This window comes from Corylus avellana, chromosome ca7, assembly GCF_901000735.1.
Source record: "Corylus avellana chromosome ca7, CavTom2PMs-1.0".
Classification (NCBI taxonomy): Eukaryota; Viridiplantae; Streptophyta; class Magnoliopsida; order Fagales; family Betulaceae; genus Corylus; species Corylus avellana.
In genome coordinates, this window is record NC_081547.1 from 4459542 (window position 1) to 4480345 (window position 20804).

The window sequence follows — 20804 nt, forward strand, 5'->3', positions numbered from 1 at the left end:
AAAAAAAATGAAGAGGAAGGAAAGTGACCGTAATTGTACTCTAAAAGAAATTACTAAACTCATGATTTCATTTAAACTTAAAACAAGCAGGCATATTGACTAAGTTCATTTATTAAAATAATTTTTAGTATAAAGAAATTTAATTTTGCTTAAATTACATTCCACTAAAAAGGAATTATGTACATTTCAACACAAAATATGATATCTGTAATCTGTTGAAATTAAATATCTCATAACATAGATGAATTTTGCAAATCATTTGAAAAAAAAAGAAAATTTAAGGACAAAAAGCAAGAAGAATGTTTTTAAATTAAAATCATTTAATTAAATATTTAAATATAAAAAAGGCCCTACCTAAATTTGTTGTCTTAGGCCTCAAAATCTATTAAGTCGGACCTACTCGAGGGGTTAGCTTGGACGGTTGGTTACTAGTAAGCCACTTGGCCCTCATCGATAACTCATAAAGCATAAAGGCTAAGTAGGGACAAAACTAAAATTTCTATTTCAAAATTATCAAAATATGAATGAGATTGAGGGGTAAAATGTGTCAACATTTCCATTATAGCAATAAAGAAAAAGACAATAAATAAAAAATAAAAAAAAAAGCTAACAAAAACAAAATAATAATAATAATAATAATAATAATAATAAAAGAAACAAAACTCAAAACTACATCAACATTAAATTCATAATTCATTACAAAATACTTGTCCACTTGAAGTCTTGAAGGATCTATGATCCATTCCATGTAATCAAATATATGAATTATGAAACTGTACAAATATGCTCATTTTTTGGCCTTTTTTTTTTTTTAAAAAAAAAAAAAAAAAAAAAAAAATCGGGTCTGGTGGGTACCCATTAGACCGGACAGTAACCGGGTCTAACGGGTACCTATCTGACCGGAACAGTAATCGGGCCTAACGGGTACCTGCCAGACCCGAACAATAATCGTGCCTGGCGGGTCAACCCGCCGGGTAGACTCGCCAGACACGAATTAACCAAGTCTTAAACGGGTAGACCCGAACCTAATAAGTCCAAACCCAATATATTTTTTTCATGTCGTGTTCGTGTCGGGTTTACGGGTCGTATCAAAATTGACAGCCCTACCCCCAAAGGCCCTTGGCCATATGGGGGTGGCTTGGGTTTGATGGTAGTTTCGGCCACCTCCTTTGGCTTGGCCACCCCCAAACCGGCCATTTGGGAGCCACCCCCTTGGCCATATGGGGGTGGCTCGGCCACCCCAATGGGTTTGTGGGTGATTTCAGCCACCCCCTAAATGTCTAAGCCACCCCCAAACTTTTTTCTTCTTCTTTATTTTATTTTATTTTGTTTTTTATTTTATTTTTTATTTTTAAATTTAATTAAATATAATTTTTTAATTTTTTATATTAATTATATGGATACGTGTTAATTTGTTATTGGTGCTGACGTGACGTTTCGTCAAATTTTGGACAAAATTTAGACGGAGGTACTATCTCTGTTTTTAGGCAAATCAGAAGTACCTCATGTGATAAAAAGTAAATCCTAGGAGGCAAAAAATAAAGAAGTTAAATCAAAGGGGAATAAGATATTTAACCTTAAATTTAATCTCACATGAAAGGATTAATGGGAATAAACTATTCACAAAAATATAATGTTATCAAACAAAATAATAGCTATACCTAGGGTTAGTTAGTCCATTCGAAAGGTCTATTTTGCAAACCAAAGTATTTTGTCGAGGGAAGAAAAAATATTTGATATGAATGATTATTTTATTTTTTGATGTTTTAAGCTTAAGTATCTGCTTCCTATTGGAATGATTGAAGTTATTATTTCTTTTAATTTGAAGTTATTCCTAAAGTTTCTACTTTACTAATTAAAATGATTACTTATCCATATTCAGAATGCTAGCATCTAAAAGATAAGAGATGTATAGTTGTTCATAAGAGGTTCAAGGTTCAGTGATCATATATAAAAGATAAGATTTCTACTTCTTGTTAAAAAAAAAAAAAAAAATCAAAGGTTATTCTACTTCTTGTTAAAACAAAAAATTTAAAGGTTAGTTGAACTTGAGAACCAATTATGGTGTACGTTAACAAGGGATAAAAATATAAATTTTAATATTTTTCATGTTTATCAAAAATTACAAATTAATCTTTTTTATCTCTATCTCCTCTTTCTTTCTTTTCAAGAATTCTTTTACTTGTATGATAAATTGATGTAATCATCAATTAAGTTGTTGATCAAATTATATATCATGACCCCTTTATTTTATTTTTATTTAATCAATGATGGCTACAGAAAATTTTTTCTTTTATTACGACTTTTTGAATAACCCCTTGATGACAATTAATGATTTTTGAATTCTTTTACTTGTATGATACATTTTGTGCTTCATTTTTTTTTTTTTTTTTTTTTTTTCCAAACCGACAAAATTTTTGGCTTCGTTACTACGTACGCCCAAGGATCGGTTGAGATCGAACTTGTGGTGGCGGGTCAAGTCAATAATGGGCCACCCGATTAATTAATGAATAGGCAGGCGATGGACCACATACACGCACAGGTAGTACGTGGTTGCATTTTGGTCTTGTTTGTTAACCCCTCCCCTTTTTGTTACTGTTTATGATTTATGTGAAGAAAAAAAAAGAGAATAATATTTGGTATTAAAAAGTGAAAAATTTTTATTTTTTTATTTGAATAATAATAAAATAAAAAAATGATGTGATATATATAAAAAATAAAGGGGAAATTAAAGTTTACACATCCTCTCTTAAACTACCACCCAATTGATAATGTTCTTCAAAACTTTTAATTATGACAATGTCTCCTCCAAATTACTAAAAATTTGTACATGTCCCTCCAATGACGAATCTATCCTTAGTAAAAAATAAAAATTTATATTTAAAAAAAGGGTTAAATACTAAAAAGCCCCCTAAGGTTTAAACTCTTTATTTTTTTGCCCCCTAAGTTTTTATTTTTATCATAGGAGGTGTATGTGATCTTCATAAAGACGGAAATGGTACCTCCGTTAAAATCATGTCCAAAATTTAAGAGAATGCCACGTTAGCACCAATCAAATATTGCCACGTGTCGTATAATTAATTAATCGTAATTTTTTTTTTTTCGTTTTTTAAAATAAATTAAAAATTATTTAATTTTTTCTGAATTTATAGGAGTATTTTTGTCATATTGAGAAGTCTATAGAGGCATTTATATCTTTTTGTTAGCCTTGGGGGACATTGACAATGTTTTGGTACTTTGGAGGGATTTTGCCACAAATGAAAGTTTGAGGGTATTATCAATTGAGTGGTAGTTTGAGAGGATATGTGAACTTTACCCAAAAATGAATGATGTAATATAAAAAGTACTTAAAAAAATGATAATATTTGGGTAAAGTTCACTTAACCCCGTCAAACTACCACCCTAATGACAATCTACCTCCAAACTATTAATTGCGACAATTTATCCTTTAAACTATCAAAACAATAACAATATACCCCAAATGTTAACAAAATGACAAAATTTCCCTTGCTAAAATAAAAACAATAATACTAAAATTTATATATATATTTTTAAAATTTTAAGGGTATTTTTGTCTTATTGAAAACTTTATAGGGACAATTTCATCATTTTGTTAGTATTGGGGGTACATTACCATTGTTTTAGTAGATTAGAAGATACATTGTCGTAATTAATAGTTTAAGGGGTAAATTGTCATTGGGCTAATAATTTGAAAGTCTTAAGTGAAAAAAAAAAAAAAAAAAAAAAAAAAAAAAAAAAAAGTAGTAACAAACACCCCATTTGTCAACGTCAAATATCAATTATGACGCAAAGCAGCAGCCAGCTAGTTGTAGATTTCTTCAAGATTTGTGTCGTCAACGGCGTCAACGCAAACCGGAGATCTAATCGGAATAAAGATTGTTCCGGCCATTGTTAAAGTAGTGACTCGCGGTATACAATGAGGTACTCCACGGTCCATTTCGGTGGCTGAATTTTCTTGATTTTGGCCATTCCTACTGAGAATGAGTGGGATCAGTGCATGCAATCCGGCAGCTCCGGCGGGGTCCATGCCATTAATGTACATCGTACAGACCTGATCAGAAACTTCACAGAACCCAACAAGACCTTTTACCAGGTCTTTTTTTTTAAAAAAAATAAAATAAAAAATAATAATAATAATAATAATTTCTCAATTATTTTTAAGTTGCTGAAAACTTGATGCTTCTATATATTCTCTATTGATGATCAGAAAGCTGAAAATGAGGGTTTTTGGTGAATGAGTTTTCCAGTACTTGTTGCATATAGAGTATAGCTGTGGTGGTGTCTGCAATTTTATGGTATATATATATATATATATATGCGTTGAATTTATTAGATTTTCTGGGAAATGGGAAGCAGGCATGAGACTTTGGAGGATCCGATGGCAATCATGGCATCTGTGATTGATGATATGATATACGTTGCTATGGGAAAAGATGTGAAAGAGTGCAAATCAATCCTGTTATGGGCTTTGCAGAATTCTGGGGGAAGGAGGATTTGCATCCTTCATGTTCATCAGCCTCCACAGTTCATTCCCTTCAGTAAGTCCCAAACACGTACATGTTAATTTCTTGATGATTCCATGCAAGTAGGCACGATCGTGAAACGATTTGAAAGGAAACTTGGAATAATATTATATAATCTGGAATTTATTAGAGTTTTTTTTTCTTGATTAATCTGCAGTGGGTACAAAAGCTCCTGCAAGCAAACTCAAGGAAAAGATAGTGAGCGATTACCGGGAAACTGAAAGGCAAAACATGCATCAGATCCTCGATGAATACGTTCGTTTCTGTCTCCAAATGGGGGTATAAATTTTATTCCCTTTTTTCTGTTTGTTTTGTTCACTTTTCTTTTTTCCTTTTTGTTAAATTTAGTTTATCTAATTGTTAAAAAGAATAATTAAAAAAAAACATTTATCTAAATTGGGTTGTAAATTTCTGATTTATTTTTTAAAATGTAGGTACGGGCACAAAAACTAGAAATAGAAATGGACCGTATCGAGAAGGGAATTGTAGATCTCATCTCTACGCACGAGATCAAGAAGCTTGTGATGGGAGCAGCTGCAGACAAGCACTATAATCGGTACAGACAACATAAAATCTTTTTCCACATCATCATGTTCATTAATTTCTTGATCTATTCTTCATTTATATCTAACGGTTATAAATTGTCATCACCAATAATTTGTTATCCAAATTATTATGATTAATTTAGATAGTAATTATTATTAATTATTTGTGCAAACAAATTTTAATTGTCGGATCAGTTACTCGGACACAAAGAATTCATATAAACTCCCTGAGAAACGAGACATATTGCAAATTGTTTAATTAGTAGATTAAAAAGGGTAAAAGTGTAAAACCAATTATTGCTTGATAATTGCAGAAGAATGACGGAACTCAAGTCTAGTAAAGCTAAATATGTACGCGAACAAGCCCCTATTTCCTGTCATATACAATTCATCTGCAAAGGCCACCTCATCTTCACCAGGTTTGGTAGACAGCTTTTGTTAATTAATTACTCTTTATCATGCAACGTTGACAATATAAAGTTCATATATGAAATTCATGTTATTTACTTTTTACTTTAATTTTGACTATAGGGAAAGATGATCAATGGGTAAAGTCGGGATTCAAATTTATAACTTTTGCAATTTGATATTATTATGCTAAAACTAAGCTGATAACAAAAAAATGATGAATTAATTTAGTTATTTATAATCTTTATTAATATTACAACGCTATTCTATTTCAAAATATTATTATAATTACCAATGCAAATTTAAATATTACCATATGAATATAGGGAAGCAAGCGCAGACGTGACTGAAAGTGGACAATCAAACCTCAAGAAATCATGGTCGGTTGCTTTGGGGAACGACAGGAACAGGGACAGCAGTGAAATCCGACAATCAAACTTCGTGAGAGCACAATCTGTTACAACGGAGCACAAGTACAGGGATGGACGGATGATGCGCATCTTCGATATCCCTTCACAGGCGGCAGCAGGCACTAGTCAACAAGAGACTTCTTCATCTCCAAAAATTCCTTCGGGTTCTGATGGATGGGGGAATGGGTTAGGATTGGGAAGGAGTCCTTCCGGTTCGGGTTATTATTGCTCAACCAGCTCTCCCAAAAGAGTGGCTGACGTAACTCTGTCTCCATGGGATGAGGCCAGTGAGTTTAGTGCACCCTCTCCCGCGGGTTCGGGTTATTCAAGAACCTCTTATGTGGATGTCGGATCTCCATTGCTGCCGCAGAGTCCAACATTGGTTTATAGTGTAAGCAACATCTCAGTATGCTCTTCTAATGGAGCCCCCAATGCTGTGGTACGTGCAATACATTGATTCATGTAAAATTTATAAAAATACAAATTAAAATAAAAAATTCAGTTTTTTATTTTTCTCTATATATTATGAGGCATGCATGTGGAGGCTTTGAGTGTATGGTACGGTTTAAATTGTACGTGGGGCTTCTATACGAAGCGTTTTAGGTTTCTCTTTAGCATTTATATATTCATCGAAATTGATCAAAGATTAGTAAGCAATTAAACAGTATGATCGAAAAGGCTTTGAATTTAAACATGTAAGGGATATCCTAGCAGGATGAAAGTTCAGATGACACTCTTTATGAGCAACTTCAACAAGTGATGGCAGAGAATGAAAAAGAGACACTACTCAGGCGTCAGAGAGCAGAAATATATGTGATTGAGGCCAAACGCCGGGTAAAGATTTTAATAATAATAAAAAATTCTAGTTGCTGCAGAACTTGAAACATAATCTGATGCAAATTGCATATATATAATCAAATGAACAGGGCCAAGAAGAGTCGAGACAGAGAAAAGAAGCTGAGGAAGCGCTAGTGAAGGTAAAAGAAGAGCTTGAAAATGTGAAGAATCAGAGAGACCAAGTAACGGAAGAACTAGGGATTTATCAAGAACATGTATTGTCATCAAAGATTCATATTGCAGAGTTACTGAAAGTGATGAATGAGGCCAAACGCCGGGTAGAGATTTTAATAATAATAAAAAGTTCTAGTTGCTACAGAACTTGAAACATAATCTGATGCAAATTGTGAAAATCAAATGAACAGGGCCAAGAAGAGTCGAGACAAAGAAAAGAAGCTGAGGAAGCGCTAGTGAAGGTAAAAGAAGAGCTTGAAAATGTGAAGAATCAGAGAGACCAAGTACTTGAAAATGTGAAGAATCAGAGAGACCAAGTAAAGGAAGAAGTACTGGGGATTTCTCAAGAACATGAATTATCATTAAAGACTCAGATTGCAGAGTTACACAAAAAGATGAATGAGGTGCAGATGGAGCGTGATAATGCGCTGAAAGAAGCTGAAGGGCTAAGAAGAAATCAAGTTGGTGATGATGATCACTTCTCTGAGTTCAAGCTCTCTGAGATCGAAGAAGCTACTCAGAAGTTTGATGAATCCAAGAAAATTGGACAAGGAGGATATGGAAGCATTTATAAAGGTCTCCTGCGTCCAAAAGAGGTTGCAATTAAGATGCTACAATCTCCTGGCGCCCATGGCACCTCACAATTCCAAATGGAGGTTTGTCTATTGCTTCGAAAATTTATTCATAGTTGTATATTTATTGGGCCTAAACAAATAATGCATACATTTAAATTATCATTTATTTCAAAAGTTTAAATAGGTAGAAAGAGATAAATTTGACCTTTTAATTTATGAAAAACTTTACTTAAGATTCCTAAACTATCACGCGTTTTGAAAAGACTTCTCAAATTTCAAAAGCCCTCAATTTCACATCTTGAACTTTCAATTTGATGTTATATACAGGTAATGTACTCCTGCACATCAATTTTCAGCGTTAAAGGAACGTTAAACATGATTAAATGACCACCTCTAAATTTTTTATAAAATTTCAAATTTACCATTGTGACCCAATTGTTTTTCTTAAAAAAAAAGACGAAAATCAAAGGTATTTTGGTATTTTTGTCGGTTTTCATTAAAGTTAACGCTGAAAATTGAAGGATGAAAGGTATATTGCATCGAATTGAAAGTTCAGTGGTAAAATTGAGAGCTTTTAAATTTTGAGAGTCTTTTCAAAGCGCATGATAGTTTAGGGGTTTTTGTGAAATTTTCCATTTAATTTATATTCAAACTAAACTTCTATTATTCACAATTTGTTTCCTTAATTTTTTAATTTTTTAAGTTTTCATCACCTAAAAGAAAAATACATTCAACAACAGCAATTTACACTTAAAAATTGGAACAAAGTTAGATCAAAAGTTTGGCATTTTATCTCATTTGTTGGTTGTATATAATATATATCAGGTTCGTGTATTGAGTCAGTTGCGGCATCCGAATCTTGTGAAACTTACTGGATCTTGCCCAGAAGTTTTTGCGCTAATCTATGAGTATCTCCCCAATGGAAGCCTTGAAGATAGACTGAGCATGAAAGACAACAGCCCTCCATTGTCATGGCAAACTCGAATACGCATCGCCACAGAGTTGTGCTCTGTCCTCGTTTATCTTCATTCTGCTAAACCTCACAGCATAGTACATGGTGATTTGAAGCCCTCCAACATCCTCCTCGACGCCAACTTTGTGAGTAAACTAAGTGACTTTGGAATTTGCCGTATGTTGTTCCCTGATGAAAGTTTAAGCAACAACATTAACACAACGTTGTCTCGTATAACTGACCCAAAGGGCACTCCAGCCTACATAGATCCTGAGTTTCGTGAAACAAGTGTGCTTACTTTGAAGTCTGATGTTTACTCGTTTGGGATCATATTACTACAACTGTTGACTGGGAGACAACCCTTTAAGATATCAAATGAAGTGAAATATGCCCTGGATGCCGGAAACTTGAAAGCTCTCTTGGATCCTTTGGCTGGAGACTGGCCGATTTTGGCTGCTCAAGAGTTGGCTCACCTGGGATTGAAATGCTGCGACAGGGACCGGAGGAGCCGGCCGGAGCTTGGTTCAGAAGTGTTGAAGATGCTTGAACCAATGAGGGCTTCATATGGGTCTTAGTGCCAACCACCTTCTTTCATATATATATATTTCTTAGTCATTGTATTTCTTTCATATATATATTTCCTGATATTTATATGACTTGTTTAAGCTTATGGTTTGGTTGTAGTAGAAGAAATGTCTCCATATTTGTACAGTTTCTCTTGATTTTAGAAAGAGAAATGCTATTTTATCATCTCCCGTCTATATTTTGTATTAATCCCTATATATATATTTTAATTTATCATTGAAATTATAAAACCCACATATTGCCTACGGATCCAACGATTAATTTGAAAAAAAATGAAAGAATACTATGTCTCGAAAAGAAAAATCCAGACATCAACTTTTTCTTTGGAAGGTCGGGGATGTGGCCGAGATTGCAAAAAAAAATCTTGATTTTGTTATGTGTTAAAACAATAATTATATCATATTATATATTTATTTTGTTACTTATATTCTTAATTAATAATTTTGTTTTAGTTCATTCGTCTAAATTTTTGGGTTCGCCACTACGTACCTCGGAAGAATCGATTGAGAACTTGCGGTGGCAGGTTTAGTCAATATAGGCCACCCGATTACTCCTCGTGGCTAAATATTGTGTAGGTGCCGTGGACCACCTAAATGTCAAATATCCTCAACGAACGGCGTCAACGCAAACCGGAGATCTCATCGGAATAAAGATTTTTCAGGCCATTGTTGAAGTAGTGACACGTGGTATATATAGTGTGAGGTCCACGGTCCATTTCGGCGGCTGGATTAATTGACTTGATTTGGCCATTCCTAGCAGCCTACTGAGAATTGACTCAATTGAGTGTCAGTGCATGCAATCCGCCAGATCCGGCGGGTCCATGCCTTAATGTACCGACGGACGACGACAATAGACGAGGTGGAATTTTGTGGAGATCTCTAATAAATTTGAAAATGCATGGAAGGGAACTTGGCGAACTGACTTATTCGGCACGTCTTCTCATGGCTGTGGGGACTTTGTGGCTGCAATTTACGCAATTTAAGCAGATGATCATATCAGCTTAATTAGTTCCAGCACGAGGCTTCAGAGGATTGGAGCCATTGGCTGAGGATATGATATATGTTGCGGTTGGAAAAGACGTGAAGGAGTGCACATCAATCCTGGTACGGGCGTTGCAGAACTCGGGAGGAAGGAGGATTTGCATCCTTCACGTTCATCAGCCCGCACTGTATATTCCATTTAGTATGTCCCAAACACCCAGTATATATATAGATAGACTTAGAATTACGAATTTGATTTGATTTTTATTTTCTTTTTGGTTTAATTGCAGTGGGTGGAAAAGCTCCAGCTAGCTCACTGACGGAAAAGATTGTACGGGAACACCAGGAAACTGAGGCAAAAAATGCAACAGATCATCAATGAATATCTTCTCATCTGTTGCCAAATGGGGGTATAAGTCGTTTCTTTCTTTTTTAGAACTTTTTTTTGTTTGGTTTGATCTCTTGTTCATCTTCTTACGAGATAAGTAAATTTATCATCGAATCTATGAGTGGATCCCACAAATTTAATGGTATTTTTTTTTTTTTTTTTTAAAAGGAGAAAAATCTGTTTAGAATCAGAACTCTTTTATCGAGGTAATGATCTCCCCTTACTCTATCAAACATCTTTTTTTTGAATCATGGAATTCTCTCCTAAAGCTTTAGAACTAACGGCCTTGGTTTTTTTTTTTTTTAAAGAAAATAATTAGTGTCAATAATGTGTCTATATTTTTCTTATATTCTCTTACAAATTCAAGGATCTGGATCCACTGAAATTCTTAGGAGAATTTCAGTTTCTGAAATTTCATATTTAGGCAGTCTATTTTTTATCCAATGATCATTGTTCTATCACGTGTCTCACTTATTTTATTAGGAATGTGATATGTGGCAGAACAATGACCCTTGAATGGAAAATGGGCAGTCTAAATTAGAAATTTCATAAACTAAAATTTCTAGAGAATTTTAGTAGATCATAATCCCAAATTCAATAGATCAACTATTAGATTTGTAGAATTCACCATTGAATTTGTGTGAGGTCTACATAAATCCCTTATTTTGGCATTCTATTTTTTCAAAATCTAGGCACAGGCTCATAAGCTAATAACTGAAGCGGATTGTATCGAGAAGGAAATTGTAGAACTCATCTCTCAAAATGGGATCAAGAAGCTTGTCATGGGAGCAGTAGCAGAGAAGCACTATCGAAGGTAAAAATTATTAGTAATGCTATATATATACCATGTCTTTATCTTACTTTTAACATATTATGCTAACATATATAGCAGGATCTAACAGCCATTAATTTTTATTTTATTTTATTTTATTTTTATTTTTTTAACAAGGGCCGATGCAAGAGCTACTTCACTTTGTCACATTATCATAGTGGAATAAAAGTAGGATAAAGATATGGTGTATAGCATTTTTCAAAAACCACACAACAACTTTTTTCATGTCATCACAATCACTTCTTGTTGGTTCTATATGTATATATATCTATTGTGGATATATAAAGCTAGTAATTTTTTACTTAACTTGCAAACTGAATACACAATTAGTGGGTTAGGGTTGATAGTTTGACCTATTTAATTAAATGAGTCAAGTTACAGTTAACCTATGTAATCTTGTACGCATGTCTCGACATAACACGATTTGCGAATTCGACACAAACCTAACATGAAATTAGCAGATTATGATTGAGAGGTTGACACGAACCTAACATGTAACACAGAACAATCCCAAACAATCCAAAACAAATTTTCCTCACTTTTCATAGAAAGATTATTATTGGTAGCTGTTTCATTGTTTGTTGAAATTTCTTATGTTGGTAATTATAGTTTGGGGGATCGAGATTGCTTAACTACTGCTTGACATTGCAGAAAAATGATGGACCTCAAGTCTAGTAAAGCTAAATATATATGTGCGCGAACAAGCACCACTCTCCTGTCACATACAATTTATCTGCAAGGGCAACCTCATCTTCACCAGGTTAATTTCACATAAACTCTTTAAGGGACAAGACGTTGCAAATTGTTTAGACAATAATTAAGAAAAAAGTTTACGTGGATTCTCCTGTATAAATAAATTTTTAACTGCCGAATCAATTACTCAGACACATGGATTTCATATAAACTCTATGAGGGACAAGATGTAACGCCCCGTATAAATTAATTAATTGGCAATTGACTCTATGGTTTGCCTTCCAGCCTTGTCCCTCTCAAGACAAGACTCATGGATCATAACCTCTTTTAAGAGAGACTATAACGGAAGACTTTCAACTACAAGATAAAGATAGCAACAACTAAAAACCATAATCATAATAACCAGAGTAATAAGAAAGTATCATAACATAGATAGATCCCCAAATGTACTGGTCAAAGACTGATCATCAATATTACAAAACATAAGAAATTGTTTGAGAATAACATCATCGCCTAAGCTTAGGTAGTGCTAACACAAGAAATTGTTTTAGCTACTCCTAGTGATCAACCCAAAAGTCCAACTAACTCTGTAACCAAACTGTCTAAGCCTAATTAATTATTTGGGTCACTACACAAGACATTACAAATTGCTTAGTAGATTAAAGGGGCAAAAGTCCTATTTTACTAATAATTTTAACGTGACTCGATGTTTAACCTAGTAAAATGTGTAATTTTGTAGTAAAACGTGTTACAATATTATTCACCGTTGGATTGAATTGCTGATCTACTACGTATTGCTTGATAATTGCAGAAGAATGACAGAACTCAAGTCCAGTAAAGCTAAATATGTGCGCGAGCAAGCACCTATTTCCTGTAATATACAATTTGTTTGCAAAGGCCACCTCATCTTCCCCAGATTTGGTAGACAGCTTTTGTTAATTAATTACTCTTTATCATGCAACGTTGACAATATAAAGTTCATATATGAAATTCATGTTATTTACTTTTTATTTTAATTTTGACTATAGGGAAAGATGATCAATGGGTAAAGTCAGGATTCAAATTTATAACTTCTGTAATTTGATATTATTATGCTAAATTACTAAGCTGATAAAAAAAAAATGATGAATTAATTTAGTTATTTATAATCTTTATTAATATTACAACGCTATTGATCTATTTCAAAATATTATTATATATAATTACCAATGCAAATTTAAATATTACCATATGAATATAGGGAAGCAAGCGCAGACGTGGCTGAAAGTGGACAATCAAACCTCAAGAAATCACGGTCGGTTGCTTTGGGGAACGACAGGAACAAGGACAGCAGTGAAATCCGACAATCAAACTTCGTGAGATCACAATCTGTTACAACGAGGAACAAGTACAGGGATAGCATTGGAAGGAAGATGCGCATCTTCGATATCCCTTCACCGGCGGCAGCAGGCACTAGTGATCAAGAGACTTCTTCATCTCCAAAAAGTCCTTCGGGTTCTGATGGATGGGGGAATGGGTTAGGATTGAGAAGGAGTCCTTCCGGTTCGGGTTATTATTGCTCAACCAGCTCTCCCAAAAGAGTGGCTGACGTAACTCTGTCTTCATGGAATGAGGCCAATGAGTTTAGCGCACCCTCTCCCGCGGGTTCGGGTTATTCAAGAACCTCTTATGTGGATGTCGGATCTCCATTGCTGCCGCAGAGTCCAAGATTGGTTTCTAGTGCAAGTACCATCTCAATATGCTCTTCTAATGGAGCCCTCCATGCTGTGGTACGTGCAATACATTGATTCATGTAAAATTTATAAAAATAGAAATTAAAATAAAAAATTCAGTTTTTTATTTTCTCTATATATTATAAGGCATGCATGTGGAGGCTTTGAGTGTATGGTACGGTTTAAATTGTACGTGGGGCTTCTATAAGAAGCATTTTAGGTTCCTCCTTAGCATTTGTTCATCAAAATTGATCAAAGATTAATAAGCAATTAAACAATATGATCCAAAAGGCTTTAAATATAAACATGTAAGGGATATCCTAGATGACACTCTTTATAGTGACTTCAACAAGTGATGGCAGAGAATGAAAAAGAAACACTCGTGCGTTAGAGAGCAGAAAGAGATGTGATTGAGGCCAAACGCAGGGTTAAGATTTTAATTTTAAAAAATAAAATAAAAATAAAAATAAAAAAAAGATTTCTAGTTGCTGCAGAACTTGAAACATAATCTGATGCAAATTGTGAAAATCAAATGAAAAGAGCCAAGAAGAGTCGAGACAAAGAGAAAAAGCTGAGGAAGCGCTAGTGAAGGTAAAAGAAGAGCTTGAAAATGTGAAGAATCAGAGAGACCAAGTAAAGGAAGAACTGGGGATTTCTCAAGAACATGAATTATCATTAAAGACTCAGATTGCAGAGTTACACAAAGAGATGAATGAGGTGCAGATGGAGCGTGATAATGCGCTGAAAGAAGCTGAAGGGCTAAGAAGAAAACAAGTTGGTGATGATGATCACTTCTCTGAGTTGAAGCTCTCTGAGATCGAAGAAGCTACTTAGAAGTTTGATGAATCCAGGAAAATTGGACAAGGAGGATATGGAAGCATTTATAAAGGTCTCCTGCGTCAAAAAGAGATTGCAATTAAGATGCTACAATCTCTTGGCGCCCATGGCACCTCGCAATTCCAAGTGGAGGTTTGTCTACTCCTTCGAAAATTTATTTGTAGTTGTATATTTATTGGGCCTAAAATAGTGATACGTACGGTTAAATTATCATTTATTTCAAAAATTTAAACTGGTAAAAAGAGATAAATTTAATCTTTTAATTTATGGAAAACTTCACTTAGGACACCTGAGCTATCACGCATTTTGAAAAGACCTCCCCAAATTTTAAAAGCTCTCAATTTCACGTCATAAACTTTCAATTTAATGTGATGTACAAGTAATGTACTCCTGTACATCAATTTTTAGCGTTAAACGACGTTAAATATGATTAAATGACCTTTATACCTCTAAATTTTTTATAAAATTTCAAATTTATCACTATGACCCAATTGTTTTTCTTTAAAAAAAAAAAAAACACGAAAATCAAAGGTATTTTGGTATTTTTGTCGATTTTCATTAAAGCTAACGCTGAAAATTGAAGGAGGGAAGGTATATTGCATCAAATTGAAAGTTCAAGGATGAAATTGAGAGTTTTTAAATTTTGAGAGTATTTTCAAAACGCAATATAGTTCAGAGGTCTTTTGTGAAGTTTTCCATTTAATTTATATTTTCAAACTAAACTTCCATTATTCAAAATTTATTTCCTTAATTTTTTAATTTTTAAAGTTTTCACCACTTAAAAGAAAAATACATTCAACAACAGCAATTTACACTTAAAAATTGGAACGAAGTTAGATCAAAAGTTTGGCATTTTATCTCATTTGGTGGTTGTATATAATATATATCAGGTTAGTGTATTGAGTCAGCTGCGGCATCCAAATCTTGTGAAACTTACTAGATCCTGCCCAACTTTTTGCGCTAATCTATTAGTATCTCCCCAGTGGAAGCCTTGAAGATAGACTGAGCATGAAAGACAACAACCCTCCATTATCATGGCAAACTCGAATACGCATCGCCACAGAGTTGTGATCTGTCCTCGTTTATCTTCATTCTGCTAAACCTCACAGCATAGTGCAAGGTGATTTGAAGTCTATATGCAGCCATCTCCTGGATTATCTCCTCCTACAAACAAGGTTTGTTGTCTCCGTCGAGTTCTATATGAACTTAAGCAGGCTCCTAGAGCATGGTTTACTAAGTTTAGTGCCACTGTCTCTAGCCTTGGCTACTCCATCAGCTCTTATGATTCAGCCTTGTTTATTCGCCACACAAACCGAGGTACCATACTTCTTCTACTATATGTTGATGACATGATCATCACTGGAAATGATATCACTGGTATTTAGGAACTTAAACAGTTCCTCAGTCAGCACTTTGAGATGAAAAATCTTGGCCATCTCAGCTATTTTCTTGGTCTTGAGATCTCTTCTTCTTTTGATGATTATTATTTAACACAGGCCAAGTATATCTCTGATCTGCTTTCCCGGGCCAATCTCACACACAGTAAGATTGTCGACACACCGACTAAGCTTAATACTCGTCTCACTCCTGATGATGGCGAGCCTTTTCATGATTTTACCTTATATCGGCATTTAGTTGGCAGTCTTGTCTACCTTACTGTCACTTGGCCTGATATCTCATATGATGTCCATCAGGTGAGTCAGTTTAAGGCTGCTCCTCGCTCCACTCATTTCTCAGCTGTCCCCCGCATTCTTCGCTACCTAAAGGGAACATTATTTCATGGGCTCTATTTCTCCTCCAGTCTCCTCTTCAGCTGCATGCTTATATTGATGCTGTAACATCCCCAGCTTGTTAAGGCCGAGTTTGCTACTTTTCTTCTTTCACAACAAAAGTTATTGCAAAGATCTATAAGGTCTATCAGAGTACTTGATTTTAAAGGATACGAAAAATGTATAAAACATTATTCAAGAGATTTTATTACAAGCGAAATTAGAAAACATTAAACTTTAGTTGCGGAATATCATATCATTACAATAACTTATATGAAAAGACTTTGAAAATTAATAATTATTCCCACCCCATTCCGGCCTCCTATTCCAGCGTCCTTTCTACCTGAAAACAAGAAATAAAACTGAATGAGCCCAAAGGGGGCCCAGCAAGTAAAATCCACAACTATAAATAGTTTTACTCCTTGTTCTCAGTTTTGAAAATCGTTTTCGCAAATAAATATAATTCTAGCCATAATAATATCTGTATGTACGGTTGCATCTCCCGTAACATATACATACTATTACATCTAGTAATAGATCATCGTTGTAAATCATCTTTATAAATCATCATCATAATGCATCATTATAAATAATCTTTGTAAATCATCATAGCATATTATCGTTGAAAATATAGTATCATTTTCTCATAATAGGCCCATGTACACTATTACCCCTGTGCACGAGGGTTGCGGGTCCTTGTGACCATGGCACTGAACTGTGGCCACAGCCATGCCCGACCGTCAATTAACTCTTTCTTGGTGCACTCAACGGTCTAGTTGATGGAATACCACCTTCTGGCATAGCCTTCTTCAGTGGTTTCGCCTCCATCCGAGTATCGGTACCGAACTCTCATCTTTACTTATCTTGGGGCCAAAAATACTCTCCTCCATACATGTGCCCTCATTTCATAAACATTTATCTCATCTCTTGTACTTTTCTTTGTACTTCTTTTGATGCATCTTAGGCAACATGTAGGAGGGTTTATCATCATTTTTCTTTCTTATAATCATCATCATTTCTCAACTTTCTTTTCTCAAATTGAAAACCTTTTCAAATATAAACTTGTTGTATTTAAAAAGCGTTTAAATAAATAGAAACTTTCTAGATAATTCTTTTAGAAATCCTTCATGCATGCAACATAACTTCATAATACATAAATAAAATAATCATTTACAATTTACTAAAGAATGAATAAATAGCATGACATGAAGTAATTTTAGAAGGGGTAGTGAATTTACTTACCTCTAGACTGAAGCTAAAAGTGGTATGAAGGAATCTAGTTGCTCCAATATGACTAGCACCACTAGTATATCTTTTGAAACTACTTTCTAAAGTCCGCTATCTCTTGTGTTCTTTCTTTCTTGTAGCGCTTGGTCTCGCCCTTTCTCTCTCTGTTCTGAGTAAACACTCTTAGAAAGAAGAAAGACCTAGTAAAAAGCGGAAGAAGGAAGAATATATGCAAGAGATGGGAGAGGAGATGAGTTGTGAAAATTGTGAAGGAGAAGAGCTCTATTTATAGGAGAAAATCAAATACTATTTCACCAACCCTATACTATTTCACCAACCTTATACTATTTCACCAACCCTACACTATTTCACCAACCCTATACTATTCCACCAACCCTATACTATTCTACCAACCCTATACTATTTCACCAACCCTATACTATTCTACCTTCTTATTCTACCATCCTTATACCTACCATTTACTATCCTATTATTTCACCAATTACCATTCTCTAATCACCACTCTCATAAATTTCCCAAGAATTAAAATCCTTAGCTACAATGGATATTAAAATAACATCATTATCAAAATAATCTATTTAAATAGCTTTGAAAATTCTGGGGCACTACAGATGCTGATTGGGCGGGTGATCCAACAGATCGTCGCTTTACAACTGGTTACTGTTTCCTACTTAGCACCTCGCTTTTCTCTTGGAGAAGTAAGAAACAAACTGTTGTTGCTTGATCTAGCACCGAGGCAGAATATTGTGCTCTAGCTAACACTACCTCGGAGCTACTTTAGTTACAATGGCTATTACAGGATATAGGTGTCTCTCTTTCTTTTGCTACTCCTGTATACTGTGACAACATGAGTGTTATTCAGATTGCTCATAATGATGTTTTTCATGAACGGACCAAGCATATTGAGATTGATTGTCATTTTGTCCGCCATCATCTTTTTCAGGGCTCACTACAGCTTCATTTTGTCACGTCTCGTGATCAGCTCGTGGACATCTTAGTGTATGTATTATTAGCCTATATAAATAAGCCTCTTCTGTATATTATTCTGTGTGATTCAATATACAATATTATTCTCAACAAATGAAAAGTTTATAGTAGTCTATGTTGTCGATTTGTTCACGTGGACAGTTTTTAAAACATATTTTGCACCGTACGATTTTAAATGCCATAAATCGCTTTGGTTTCTTTTATTATACACCGATTAATTTTTTAATGAGATAGTCAAAGGCTTAATCCAACCGTCTATAATATTCGGCAAAGTATATTCTCTGTTTCTCCTCCTCCTCACATTACTCAACATATGTTACGTCTCTTTTCTTGACTTCTTCCCCAGAAAAATAATGGTGGAATATTTCTAGCAGTGCCTGTAAACCAAATAATCTCAGGTGAAATAACAAAGAATAAAAAATGGAGAAAAAGTTGCATAGATCTTTTTCCACTGGCAATATAATAAGGAAAACTAATGAAAGTTTCAAATCTTGACATCAATTTGTTCCAGGTGGAAAAAGCTAGAGTACATATGTTTCTTTCTTATATATATATTCTATTGTCATAACACGGCTCATTACTTCAATAACAACAAACACTACCATACTGATGCAGCACCGACAAAGCTATTATGCTTTTCTTTTTTTCTTTTTTTAATTTAATAATAATTTTTAATGTCACATCAAAAATTATATACTTGAACATGTTCTCATATAGCAATTATTTTCCTCATGTGTGGTGACAGTCGGCTCTTCTTTCTCATTGGCCCTCTCTTCTGATTCTGGATGTTTTCCCTTTCTCTCTGTTTCTTTCTTCTTCTATTCTTTCTCTGCTGTGCGTGTTATGAATGAAGAATTGCTGCGGAATTACTTCTTTGCTTTGTCGGTGGGATAGTTGATTCGCAGGGGTATTGTGAAATATCGTGGGACGTTGTGTTTCTCGCTTGCAAACACCTCTATTCTGTATTAATGTATTTTGGAAAGACGTGGGCCATGCATGTTGACTCTTTGATGGGTGTGTGTACGTCCAAATTCATTCTAACCCGATGATCTCCATCACTTACCACCGAATTTTCAATCTACATACGTAACATATAGGGTTGTTAAAAATTACTAAAAAACCAGAATTGGAACCGGAAACTAGGAAACCGGGGTTCCGGTTCCAGTTCCGGTTTGAAAAATCCAAAAACCGGGTCCGGTACAGGTACTGGTTTTTGGTACCCGGTTTTTACTGGGAATACGGAAACCGGGCTTCCATTTTATTTAATTATATTTATATATTATATATATTAACAATTTTTACACTTAGGTTTAGGTTTATGGTATTTTAAAAAATTAAATTTTTATTTCTAAGGTCCAAATAGGCAAAAACATTGATTTTAAAAAAAAATTGGACTTTTTTAGGTTTATTTTTAATCATTTGGAACAATCATAACAAAGTTCCTTTAATTTAGACAAAGAGACTAATAATTTTTTTTTCTTTAAATGGGCCAACTTATGAAAAAAAAAAAAAAAAAAGAGGCTTATTTTTGGCCCAATACTTAAAATAAGCCCAAAAACCAATTTTTTTTTTAAAAAAAAATGGTTACCGGACCGGGTAAAACTGGAACCGGCCGGTAACCAGGACCTTGGTTAATCGGGGTCCTGGTTCCGGTTTTTCAAAACCGAGAACCGGGGTACCCCGGTTCCGGTTCCCGATTTTGGCCAAAACCGAAAAACCGGACCGAGTTGACACCCCTCTAACAAACCTCTAAGTCTTTGATATCAGAGCTTTTAAAATTAGTACTAAAGATTGTGGCTTCAGTGGGTTTGTGGCCTCGTTGGTTCGCGAAATGTCTAGTTTATCGAAAAAAGATTAGTTACTATTGGGAATAGAAGAGTGTGGATTAGACTAGCTATTCATATTCATTTGTTTGATTGTAACGTTAGAATAGAGCACTGATTATATATTCCTTCATTTGATACAATGCAATATGTTGGTGAATAGAATCATATTGTGATCAAATTTCCTAAAATACCCTTAAAATACAAATACAATTTATATTATTAAGGACTTTTTTTTCTTTGTTTTTTGAAACATAAACAACTATCCTATAATTTTTTAAAAAAATTTCTTTTTGCAATTATGCTACAAAAATATTTATATATAAAAAAAAAATTACATAATCATCATATCACCATATTAAAAAAAAAAAAAAATACTTCACGAAAAGCTCATAATAACCATAAAACAAAAACAAAACAAAAACAAGTACAGAAACGTGGAGAGAGAGATAGAGAAACAGAGACAGAGGGGATAAGTGAAATGAAAATTTCTTATAGAGAAAAT

The 20804-nt window shown here is 34.2% G+C and overlaps 1 protein-coding gene and 1 pseudogene across 3 annotated transcripts; both read left to right on the forward strand.

Annotated features, from left to right (window-relative positions):
* Positions 1 to 4265: 4265 nt before the first annotated feature.
* Positions 4266 to 9127, forward strand: LOC132186865 (U-box domain-containing protein 33-like). Of its 3 annotated transcripts, none has more exons than XM_059600968.1 (9): positions 4266 to 4559; positions 4702 to 4823; positions 4979 to 5100; positions 5404 to 5508; positions 5824 to 6346; positions 6622 to 6741; positions 6834 to 7022; positions 7110 to 7574; positions 8319 to 9127. In XM_059600968.1, the coding sequence occupies exons 1-9, from the start codon at positions 4367 to 4369 to the stop codon at positions 9018 to 9020; spliced, it is 2541 nt and encodes an 846-aa protein (XP_059456951.1). In that variant the 5' UTR covers positions 4266 to 4366; the 3' UTR covers positions 9021 to 9127. The 3 variants fall into 3 exon arrangements, with proteins under 3 accessions (XP_059456951.1, XP_059456952.1, XP_059456953.1); XM_059600969.1 differs by having other exon boundaries at positions 5824 to 6298; XM_059600970.1 differs by lacking the exon at positions 5404 to 5508.
* A 796-nt stretch (positions 9128 to 9923) lies between these two features.
* On the forward strand, positions 9924 to 16327 carry LOC132186590 (U-box domain-containing protein 33-like; annotated as a pseudogene).
* The last annotated feature ends 4477 nt before the right edge of the window (positions 16328 to 20804 follow it).

Excerpts from the sequence above, each read along its gene's own strand:
- LOC132186865 (XM_059600968.1), top strand. The coding sequence starts at position 4,367 with ATGGGAAGCAGGCATGAGACTTTGGAGGATCCGATGGCAATCATGGCA. Across the intron at positions 4,560-4,701 it reads TCCACAGTTCATTCCCTTCA|TGGGTACAAAAGCTCCTGCA; the intron begins GTAAGTCCCAAA and ends ATTAATCTGCAG. Across the intron at positions 4,824-4,978 it reads GTTTCTGTCTCCAAATGGGG|GTACGGGCACAAAAACTAGA; the intron begins GTATAAATTTTA and ends TTTAAAATGTAG.